The sequence below is a fragment of the Rhamphochromis sp. 'chilingali' genome (assembly GCF_963969265.1).
Source record: "Rhamphochromis sp. 'chilingali' genome assembly, chromosome: 19".
NCBI lineage: Eukaryota > Metazoa > Chordata > Actinopteri > Cichliformes > Cichlidae > Rhamphochromis > Rhamphochromis sp. 'chilingali'.
The window spans coordinates 30884394-30896982 of record NC_137946.1 but is presented as its reverse complement, the minus strand read 5'-3'; the positions used below and the strand labels follow the sequence as shown (position 1 = coordinate 30896982).

Genomic DNA, 12589 nt, shown 5'->3' with positions numbered 1-12589 from the left:
ATTTGCTATTGTTTACATCCAGGGCCGCAATCTTGGATGTGCGCCATCATGAGTGTGCATGCATCAACAATGCATGCAGCCTGTTACAGTTGCTCCTGCTTTTCTCTTTACTTTAACTTTTTCTTACTTATTTTTTGTCCTTTACTTTGTTCTTAATGTTCGTCTGTTTAATAGATTTCCTTTCAATTATGTGGCTAGAGAGTTTTTGTTCTACATAATTTCCTTAGGGATTAAGTGAAGGATTCTGATTCTGAATGGATTGTTAACTCTTGGTTGAGTGGGAAATCTCGGAACTCAGAAATTCCAACTTCCTAGTTATTCAGGAAAGCGAAACCTACAAAGGACGAGCAGAAGACAGGACTCTCTTTACTCACACAGACACAATGAAGGCCAATCAGGGAAATGAGACATGGGAGCACACAACAGACACAATCCAAGAGGAGAAAGTAAAACTGAATACAAAGCACACGAGCCAAATAAGTACCAAAACAAAACAGGAAATAACTAATGCAAAGGTTAGATATATACCTACACACAGTAGCTTTACACTAAAGAAATGGAAATTCAAAAACTCAAATCATTAACATAAGTCAGAGAGAAACACTCTAAATAATCACAAAAATACCACAGCCCCAAGACCATGACACCATAACAGAATTAAGTGTTCTCATAGAATAATCCATGATATCAGTTGGGTAAAATAGTATTTCATACTTGTAATGCTCTGGTTTGTCAAAATGTTGCAATTAATTGTACTTATTATACAAACAAAACAGCCCAGGCCACCTACACAGACAGTCATACTAATAATATAAAATATCTCACATTTTAGGTTAGATTTTTTTAAAGGCCTTTAAATTTTGTATGAAGAGCATTAAAACGTAACAACGAAAAAAACAAAAACAAAGCCTTCTCTCTTCAGGGAGACCATTATCCCAGCCCATTTCAATGAATAATGGTACTTACACTTAACTATGCATTTACAGATCATTGACATGATTACAATCAATGACAGACTGAATTTTAACAGCCAAAATGTTTCAGCAGTCTTTTTTAGCAAATTGCAGATTGTTCTGCAAAAAATGTGTGACACATCTTAACCTAACCAAATGTCAGGTTATAATGCGCTTTTATTCGCTTGTTACATTTTAAGTATAAAGAACTATTCTTTGAGAAACGTTGTGAGTATGAGCAAATATTTGTAAAGTTTATCTCTTTATAGTCATATATTTATAGCCACATGTGCAAGCAATTGTCCAAATGAGATCTTAATAATGAGATTTTCACATTTCATTGTTCGTGCATCTCCTGGCAGCCGGTTTTGAACGCTGTCTGATCTTGCTCATTAAATGGATTGCTAGAGTTGTTGTTTTGTCTATTTCCTGAACTGAGATTACCTTCACTCATGTTTGCAGATATTTGTCCTACATAGGTAAAACATCACAGCCCTGCATCTCATCAGTCTGATTCGTTGCTCCTGTGGTTAAATGTTCTGTCTGTAATTTCTGCATTTAAAATGGCAAAATCCCACAGGCAGAAAACTGAAGCAGAGAACAAATTTTTTTTTTCTTCTTTTTGAAGATTTGTGAAGTAGACACAGTGAGTGAACAGTAAAACTTTCCTATCCCCAAACTTTCTTTTGGTACCTCTGCAAAAAAAAAAACAAAACAGCTGTTGTATAAACTGCTTATTGTGTGCAGAATTGCACTGCGTTGGAGTGTATCCCGGCTACCAGCATGGAGCATGGGCAGGAGGGAAGGTAAACTCAGTAGGTCGCCAGTCTTTGTGTTACATGCCAGTTCTTGATTCAAGGAGAACCAAACTGCAGAGACAGAACTACACAGACAGGCTGAACAAACAAAAAAGGGAAACTAACTGGAAATGGTGAAAGGTAGCAGATGCAAATCTGATGGCTGCTGATTCTACCAAAGAGTAATTCAGATAAAAATAAAAGAGGACATGCAGGAAGGTCAGCAGTTGAACTGACAAAGGACAGATGGGAGCGACAGGATGTTACTGTCTGAGTGGGTGAAGGGCAGGTCGAATCAATTAGGACTGAGCACACAATCACAGGAGCTGGAAAACAAAGACTACAAAGATGCACAATGAGGGTGATAACCAAACAAAACAAGAAGTGACAGAAAAAGAAAAATCACAAGACTGGTACACACACATTCACACATTTACTCACACAGATACAGAGAAGATGTAACACCAATGGATGGACCAAGGAAAAACTAAGAGCACTGAAATGTTGTTACTGGTAATACACACAGCACAACTCTTTCATCCATCCATCCATCCATTCACTTCCGCTTATCCTTTTCAGGGTCGCGGGGGGTGCTGGAGCCAATCCCAGCTGTCATAGGGCGAGAGGCGGGGTACACCCTGGACAGGTCGCCAGTCTGTCGCAAGGCTAACACACAGGGACAGACAACCATTCGCACTCACATTCATTTGCACATTCACACCTAGTGACAATTTGGGTTATCCAATTAACCTATCCCCACAAGCTTCATGTCTTTGGACGGTGGGAGGAAGCCGGAGTACCCGGAGGGAACCCACGCAGACACGGGGAGAACATGCAAACTCCACACAGAAAGACCCCGGCCTGATGTTGGAATTGAACTCAGGACCTTCTTGCTGTGCGGCAACAGTGCTAACCACCGTGCCACCGTGCTGCCCAACTCTTTCACACTTAAGAAATACATTGAGAGAGTTCGTTGTCTATGCATTGTGGACATGTGTCCCTATTTAAATTTTCTACTCCAAACAAAATGATCAATGCTACTATAGTATTTATTTTAATCCTGAACAAACATTTGCAGTACAAAACAAAGGACAGTGCTGTGCTGAAAAACTAAATGCTCAAGCATATGCATCAGCTTCTTACACAAAGCACGGTGATGAAGGATTTTGTTGTTGAGCTTGATCGATGTGAAGGTAAAGTGTGAAAAGAATGAAAATAATTACAGCATGTACGGCTTGTTGCAGTGTTCAAATGACATTAAAATATTGTATTTAGAAAACTGAAAATATGAGAGTCTTTCCTTTCTTGGTATTGATAAAAAAAAATTACGACTTTTTGGTAGCAAAAAGTGGTCGATTGGTTTTAAAAGACTAAAAGTGATAAAGAATCTACTGAAGCAGAGTGGTCCTTTACCTCAAATCATCTCTACCTTCCTCTCTTTGCAGAGCACCTAAAGGTGGCACTGGAGGAGTACATGAAACGGATGCCTAAGGTTCAAATCTTGAGGACGAAGAAGAGAGAGGGGCTGATCAGAACTCGTCTTCTTGGAGCCGCTGCTGCCAAGGCAGAAGTCATCACCTTCCTGGACTCACACTGCGAAGCTAATGTCAACTGGCTGCCTCCACTGCTGGGTGAGAAACACGCTTGCACACATCCATCCAGCAATCATGAGGTGCCGATGACATATCTCCCATCCAAAAATCGGTACGAGGTCTTATACCAATATTTGCAAGCCAGATAGGGTGTTATTTCCACACCCAATAGCAATTCAGTCTGACGACTTCCTTCAAAGTACGACATCAGACCACATTGTTGTAATAAAAATAGCAAATGCATGTGATTGTGATCACGTAGTTATGATAGAGCTGCCATGATATAGGGTTCTAAGGATAAACATTACGTTTAAAAATGAGTTCATGTATACATAAAATGTGTACATCATAAACACTGCAGTGCGTATGTAGAGTTTCAGACTCACTTAATAGTTTATCCAGGTTTGTTCCCGTTCACATTTCCAGTGACTAATATTCTGCTACCTCAGCTACTTTCTTTATGGTTGACTAAAGTAAGGTGACTACAAATGAGGCCATTCACTTTTCTGTTGGCACATTTTTTTCAACATACTGAGACTCATCTCCCACAGCAGTGCCACTGAAAAGTGAGACACCACACAGGTGCAGTTTGAGAAATAAATTCATAGTTTAATCACCAAGTTTTTGTCCGTTCTTGCTGTCTCTCGTTCACTGTTAAACTGCACTACTGGGTCCTCGCCGTGACTCAGAGCTGTGTCCACAGTTTGTAGCCTAATGATATTTTGTGTACAAGCTAACTACAGCATATATCATTATAGTAATGGTGTTTACTTTATATATCAGTTGTATCCACCAGCTTCTTGCACACTCCCAGTTCACATTGCCCTCTTGAACCATTAAAATATCAAAAATATAAGGATGAATTTCCACATTTTCTACACAGATGTATTATTATAAATTATTTTGGCCACAATAATAACATTTACTGCATTAAACAAAAAAAACATGTTTACAGACGTTCTGGTAAACAACTAAAAGCCAGTCCAGGCAACATATTAGAGTCATTCAGCATTTGAATATTGGCTGAATGTTTAAATGTAGCACTGTGATTTTCATGTAATAAACAAATAAATTAAATAAACAAAAACGTCCTGAAATTTCTGTTTTCCAAAACGTTTCACTTTCAAAAATTGCTCCAAAAATATCACTTAATTTCCAAAAGAACATTTCAACCTTTTTGACAGTTTAATTTTCAAATATTTTTAAATTACTTTACTTTCACAAATATTCAAATTTTCTTAAAAAATAACTTTTTGTTTTAAAAATGCCTCACTTTTGCAACAAAAAGGACACATCTATAAATGTCAAAATCTGACAAATGTCAATTTCCAAATTTCATCGCTCTCGGAAAAATGTATCACTCCCAAGGTCACGGAGCACAGGAATGTACAAAGTCACGTTATTGCTGCAAAATTGCTTTCACTAAGAGAGAGCCAATCATTCTCAAACACAGAAATATATGCACACACACACACATGCACTCACACTATCCCTGCTGCGAGACTGAGTGCTTCCTCTTCTGGCTGATGGACTTGCTCACTACCTCATTCTCACTTTATCAATTACCTTTTTCCATTAAGGACCCATGTTCAACTCGGTTTCCCAGCATGGTGCCATTCCCAGTTGGAACCATTTCACAGCAAACCTTATGACCCATGTTACCTCTCTGTCAAGCTGTTTACACATCAAGCGGGAATAGGACGTGTGTCTGCCAGTGCGTAACATAAACAAGCAGCCATGTTCATTACAGCCCACTGTGGCACTTTGATTGTTGTCAGGAGTGAAAGAGTTAGGACTGGAGGCTGTGGAAAAGTGAACATACTGTAGTTGCACTGCAGGTTTGCATTAGGTGCAGCAGTATCATTACTTTGAATTGGCAATTATGAATACAAATATTGATATGATACATGCTTTTCATCTGAAAGAGGAGCGGAAACTATAAATATTTTCTGTATTTTAATAATTGTTGAATCCAAATATAAAGTTACCGTATATTGTTTGCTGTAAAAAATTCAAACTCAGGTATAAAGCTGCATTTTTAAAAACTACATCTGTGGTGGACAATTTTCCTATCCCCTTCTGGATCATCAAAGACCTTAACTTATGGAGTGCTGTTGCCAAGAATCCGTTCACAGCTGTATCCAAATGTAAATGTTATGTGGAAGTTAGTAAAAGGAAGAACACATACACTCACACTCATATGGCAGCAACTCCGTGCATTAGGCACGTAAACATGGACAAGAAGACCTGCTGAAGTTCAAACCAAGCATCAGAATGGAAAAGAAAGTTAATCTAAGTGACTTGGTGTGGTTGTTGATGTCAGACAAGCTGAGGATTCACTATTGTCTATAGAGAATATACCAGGGTATGCAGAAAAGCATCTCTATTCTATTCTGTTCAATTCAGTTTTATTTATGCAGTGCCAAATCACAACAACAAACCTTAAGGCGCTTTATATTGTAAGGTAGACCCTACAATAATACACACATCTCTGAATGCACGACGTGTCAAACCTTGAAATGGGCTACAGCAGCAGAAGACTGCACCAGGCACCCTTCCTCTAAGCCAAGAACAGGAAACAGAGTCCACAGTCCACAATGTGGACTCCACATGGGCTCACCCAAACTGGATATCAGGACTGGAAAAATATCACCTACTCTGATAAGTGACTGCAACTTACCTGAATATTGTTGCTGATTATTTTCTATCCCTTTATGAAAACATTGTACTCATCTTCTGCTGGCTCCTTCCAGCAAGATAACACACCATGTCACAAAGCTCAAATCATCTCAGATTGGTTTCTTGAACATAACAGTGTTCAAAATTCACTCTACTACTATGCTATGAAGAATTAAGATGGTTGTGAAAGCAAAGGGAGGTCCAAGGCAGTAAAGTAGCCGGTGAGTTTAGATACAAACAAAGGAGAGAAAAAGGGGATAGAGAGGTTATGACCAAAGGATGAATCTCTAAACAAAAACTAAATATTATAACACAAACAGAGGACCAAACAGAACAAGGGTTAACCAAGACTGAGTTTCATTTATTATTGTCCATATCACAACATACAGCAAATAAACACGTAACTTGTCTTATTTATTTTTTTTATTTAACTCACATTATTCAAATGGCTCTCTATGTGCATCTCACAGATCGAATTGCCCAGAACAGGAAGGCTATTGTATGTCCAATGATTGACGTCATCGACCACGACAACTTTGGCTATGACACGCAGGCAGGGGACGCCATGCGAGGGGCGTTTGACTGGGAAATGTACTACAAACGGATTCCAATCCCTCCAGAGATGCAGAGGGATGACCCCAGTGAACCCTTTGAGTGAGTAACGCAAGTTTAAAAGTAGTGCACTTTAAATCTAATCAGTGACTTAAAGCTTTCCTTCCACGGCATACCTATTTCATTTAAATATGCATTTAGATTTTGAAGGATTTTATTTAAATGACCTAAATGATGAATGATAAAATGACAGTAATTGAAGTCCACTCCTCTAAAATGCTTTATTGTGCATAATCTTCTCATTATCCAGGCTGAGCTGTTGAAAGTCTCTTTCTAATAAAGGCGTATGTCGTACTTTGTCTTGTGAGTAAAGATGATGTTGGTTTGTGAGGCTTATTTTTTCCCTACTCTGGTGTAAGTGAGTTGCCAGGATCACACAATCACTAATGGGCTGCCCAGACAGAAAGTAGACATGATACGGGGAGTGAATGTCTCTATAGAAATGATAATATTTTTAGCAGGATGCCTCCCATCACCAAATTGATACTAGTTTACTGTATTGATAAGGATGTTGATACTTCCATTAAGAAGATGACTTTTGTTTGCTTTGTTTAGAATTTTCATTTTCAAAATATTGTACTTCAAACAGTTACGTAAGATGCATTCACTCCTACTCCAGTAATGTTACTGCTGGATTTTTAAAAAGAATGGCGGAATCAGGCATATATATCGGATGTTTTTTTAAAGTGGAGATCAGCTCTTATTTTTTTGTCTGCTTGAACATAAGTATTGATTACAGTAAAATATTTTTAACAAGGAATACTTTGGCCTACTAGCTGTTTGCTAAATTATGCTAGCTTAGCACAAGGCTAAGTTTATCAGATAAGCCAGTTTATGCAGAATATGAAAGTAACACAAATTATATCAAAGTTCTGTAATGCAAACTGCCCCTAACTATGAATACATTCATTTTTGTGGTGAAAAACATTTGTGTAATTTTGTATACATTTTTAACACTGTAGAATGTAAATTGATTCCACTTTTGTTTTTGCTTTAACTAAAACTGGTCCGTGTATTTAGCCATGCTGATGAACAGTCTCTCCGCCTCTAGAGGTGGCCTAACGCAGTCTTTTTATGTATTTTCTATGCTTGAGGTATCTGTGTGGGGTTCTGAGTCATCCAGTCATTGTAGTTCTAAGCACTTAATTTGAACGCAACCTGGAGCTAAAATAGAGGTTTGAATGTTAAGTAGATAGAGCTACGATGCCTGAGAACCTCCATCAGCTTGTAAAACTAAAACCTTTCACATGAGAGGTGAAAAAACATCTTCATATTCATTCATCCATCCATCATTTATCCAATTGGCTCACTTTAAATATTGACAACACTTTTTCCCTTCTGTATTTAGTAATGATGTACAGACATTTTTGTCTCTTACATTTATGTTCCCAAAATCCGTGCTCTCACACATCAGATGCTGCACTGGAAGTCAAACCCTCCCAAGAAGACACTTCACTGGTACACTGCAGTGCTCATCTAACTATACAGAATATAGCAACAGATGAACTGAACCGTATGCTTAGTGGTTCTCTTATGTACGATCACACTGTTATAGAACAGCGCTTCACGAGTGAGAACATCTAGAGACAGGTGCCAGATGCCCATTTGTGATGTTTTTCCCTTATGAATATGTATAATCTGTGTTTTGTAGGTTTGGGACACTTTAACAACCACAGGAAACAATTTTTGAGGCTTTATGTTTTCGACTTGTCTGTCCCCTTCTCAGGAAGTCCTCAAGGGAGCTTCTGCAAGTTTGGCTCAAAGTTTCACTTGGACACAAGAATGAAGTGATTAGATGAACTAGAAGGATAACTAATAACCATTAGAATAACTCTGCTTAAATGTCAAAAAGTCAAGGTCATTGTGACCTCACAAAATACCGTTTTAGATGTTAAATGTAACATGTTACACACATGCACAGTCATGCATGTAAAATGCAATTTGACTGGTTGGCATGCAGCAGCTTTTTGGTAATTCTGCTTTTATGACTGGAGCAAAACAAAAAAAATCCACTGGTTTCCCCTGCTGTATGTTGCCAATGTGTCCAAATGTGACAGTGTGAGAAAGAAAGATGTGTTTCTGAGGATAATTGTGACACGACAAAGTGCTGAGCTTTCTTAATTAAGACAGAAGCTGAAATTAGACTGGCAACTCCGTCTCAGCTCCTTTGCTTCACTTTGTCTCAGCTGTAATTAAGTCCTTACCCCCACATTTTTCCACACTGACTATGCTCATATTTACATTGATGTGGATTTAGACCAATGGTTTGGAGCAACACTTTTTTTTCAGGCAGCGTTGTGTAATTTGAGTTTTTTTTCCTTCTTGCCCTGTCGGATCAAACAGAATCTCTTAAATCTTGATTGATGTAGGCGTAAAACACTGTGTAAATAACTGTGTAAAACACCTTTTTTATTAATCCCTCTAATATAGTCAGTGTGTAGAAGACTGGTTAAATATTGGGCTAAAAAGTATCATCATATCATATCATCTGTGATATGATAAATCATGATATGTAAGTCTTTGAGACTCGAGGCTGTTTAAAGGTCAAATATAAAGTAATGCAGAGAGAATCCAAACAATTTCCGCTTGACCAAACACTTAGTGTGGGAGGCTGGGTCCACGACTCAGCATTTTGAGTTTATTTTGTTTTTTTGAGTTTATTTTGTATTTCTGGTGGTTACATTGTGAAGTTCTTGTGTTATTATTCTATTTAGTGTTTAGTTAAGTTTTGGTGTAGTTATGTTTCTTCTCTGTCTCCTTGTTTATGTGTCTTTTCTGTTTTCCGTGCAGTCTGTCATGTGTCTCATGTCTGCGTGTTCCATGTTGTCAAGCTCATGTTGTCTTGTCTACGTCCCTTTCTTGTTCCTGTTTTATTGTGAAGAGTCTGGTGTTCCATGTTTAGTGCGTTTAGTCGTACTTCATCTCTGGCATTCAGGCTCATTTGTCCCCGGGTGTTTTCACTTCCCTCATTACCCTCCTGTGTATTTAAGTCCCCTGTATCCCTCTGGCTTTCTTGTGTCTTCATGCTCCTGCTCAAGTTCATGTTTGTGCTCTTGGTATGCCCCTGTTCAGATTTATGTTTATGTATTTGCCATAGTTTTCATGTTTAGCTCTAGCTTTTTCCAGTTTAGTTTAGCTTTTGGTCTTTGCCTTAGTTCACCATTGTCCAGTTGATTTCTAGGTTTTACTACCAGCCTAAATAAATGGCTCACCTTTTGTTACCCTTTTGTTTTGTCTTCCATACGTATGCTTTTGGATCCGCTCCTCAAACACATTGGCCCACCTGACTGTAACACTTGGTGAACACGGGGAGGAAAAACACCCATTTAATAGGAAGAAACCTCTGACAAAGTAAAACATGATAAAACAGCAATTTAAAAATCTAGTTGATTGTTTTTGGCCTGAAACTAACATGACAAGAGAGGGTTGACAGCATTGCAATAGACAACAAATGTCCCAGGACAAAAAAGTGATTGTGCAGGGACAGTTTCCAGGCAAAATATTCTTATGCTGATAGGTTTTTGTGATTAAAACAACAAAAGGGGAATTTAGAGACCCAAGAGGCATACCAGTGTTTTGTAGGAAGCATCAAGCATCAGGTGACCTTGATGTGCTGGCCAAAGCAGGGATGGACCGAGTAAACCACCAAGTTTTCAGTATTTCGTTTAATATTGCTGTCATTGAGAAAGTAAATTGGAAAATCTGTTAATTTTATTACACTGCACTTAGGCATTCGTTTATCATGTGTGTGCATTGTGGAGCTGTGAGTGCTAATTTAGGGTAGCGTGCCCCACAGAGGGCACAGGAAGCATAAATGTTTTCATCACGCCAAATGGTTTTTATTTTAATTTTAAAAATGAAGGACCGTAAACAAGCTGCACGAGTGTTAGAGGCAAACCCGACACAGTGTGCCCAGAGTAATTATGATGTGTTAAAGACATTAAACAGTGTTGGAGAGGAGTACAGAGATTTCTGTAATCACTGCTTATTCATTCATTTAATTATTTTCACCCTTGAAGAGGGAAAACTGCAGAAACCTGGCTGTTATCACCAAGGGACTCATATCTGTGCTCACTGCTCACGAGGTGTGAGAAGCCCTAGAGTGTTTCTCACCGCTGACAGTACAGTAGCTGCACTGTTTGCCTTTAATTGATCCTCCTCAGGGACGACTTTGGCAAGAGCAGACTACCTGCTGGCTCACTCACCTCCGATTTCCACCTGATGAAAAGCTTGTAGCTATGACAACCTGCGTGTACCCGCGAGTGTGTGTGCTGTGATATTTCTGCAGTGAAGTGGACCGCATCTCGTTTGGGGGATAGAAAGATGAGAATGATGCGCTTCAGTGTTTGATTGATTTAGTGCTGCACCATTTGGGGTCAGGTGTTGAGTGGAAAGTTGTGGGTTAAAGATCGGATCTAGTTGGTGAAGTTCTTCACAAGAAATCTGACGTACTCTTGTGTTTGTGTGCCTACCTGCTGCCCCAGTTTTTGTGCCTCAGGTGTGCAGCAGCAACAATCATGTATAGCAGCCACATAACAGCTAACAAGTCTCGCGCTTAGCAGCACAGATCTTGACACAGCAGACAGAAACCACAGTGCTATAGTGGGTTAATTGCAGAGCATCTTCATTTTCTGGTGAGAAATGGGTGCCACTTGGAATACATGCACTCTGACTTACTGTCTGTATTCCTCTGAATATTCTCACTCGTTTTATTTTTGCTTCCAAAAGTCATATACCATTGAAAGCAATTACCAGCTTAGATGTTTTTTTTCTTCAAGGCCACAAAAACAGACTTTATGTGATTTTGGTCCAAGCACTGTTGGAGCTGTTTCAAAACTGTCATTTTCTCCTTATATTCTGTTAGCAGGTGGATGGTGAGCTTCGAGCCATTATACTTCTAACAGTTCCATTTCCGGTGTATAATTTGTTGACTAGGTTGCTTAGTTTTGCATTAAAAAATCTTGTGTAAATGTCAGAGTTCATGATTCCCATGAATACATACATACCAACACCACTGCAAGAAAAGCAGCTGTAGATTTTGCTCTAAGGGTGGCCTGAAGGGTGAAGGAGGGAGTCAGTCTGGTTGAAAACCTTCTCTAGACTCCACAAGAAAACTTTTAATGCCACATTCAAGCATATTAAATTTCCTTTACCTGTCCATTGTAGATTTAATTCACTATCAAGTTAGATGCTGAACTTTATTCATATTAGAAGGATGCATGTTTTCCTATACAATCAACTCTTTTTTTTTCTTCCAAAGCATGTAGTTTCATTTTTTAAAAAGTGTTATTTTGTAACAGTTAAAGATGGAGCTGGTAGATTTTTGTTGGGAGTGGGTTAGGGTTAGGACAGGAATAGAAACGAGTTTATCAGAGCAAGAGCTCTGGTTGTGAACTTTGGAGACAACGTTAGTGAAGAGAAGCTGAGTTGGTCTGGACATGTGCAGAGGAGGGATAGTGGATGTAATGCATAGAGGATGTTGAATATGGACCTGCTAGGCACTGAGAAGGTTTATGGATGTATTCCTTTTCAACCTGTATGTTTTATAACCATACCTGGACTTGTAGCCAATGTTCCCTCTAAGCTGCGCACGTGCTTGCGCACTGCTGGCACGGTCTCTGCGAACAGAAAATCTGCGTTGTGCACACAAAAAAAATCTAATCTGAATTGAAATTAAGATTAAAACTTTAATAATTCTGTTTTGCGGTGTTAGTCAGTAAGTGACTGGCTGCTCATTAAAAGTAAGGAAAACCCTCGAAAGCACTCTCCACTGTGAGAACAAACAAAACCAAAAAAAACCCCAACCCTTTCCTATTGGTTGAAAAATGTGCCATGTCGACCAATCAAAAAATGAGATGTGAGAGATTTGTGACGTTTAGCGCAAATCTTGTGTAGTTAGTGTGTAGTGTAGTCAATAGTTTTGTTGTGTGTGTCAGAACAATGAGGCGACTGCTGA

The 12589-nt window shown here is 38.8% G+C and overlaps 1 protein-coding gene across 1 annotated transcript in view; it reads left to right on the top strand.

The window, feature by feature from the left end:
* Positions 1–12589, top strand: part of LOC308386636 (polypeptide N-acetylgalactosaminyltransferase 10-like) — a 99149-nt gene that overhangs the window by 67391 nt on the left and 19169 nt on the right. Inside the window, exons 5-6 of the mRNA XM_080866317.1 lie at positions 3196–3381; positions 6492–6675. Of these exons, the coding sequence (XP_080722443.1) occupies positions 3196–3381; positions 6492–6675 (370 nt within the window). The remainder of the gene's footprint in view (positions 1–3195; positions 3382–6491; positions 6676–12589) is intronic.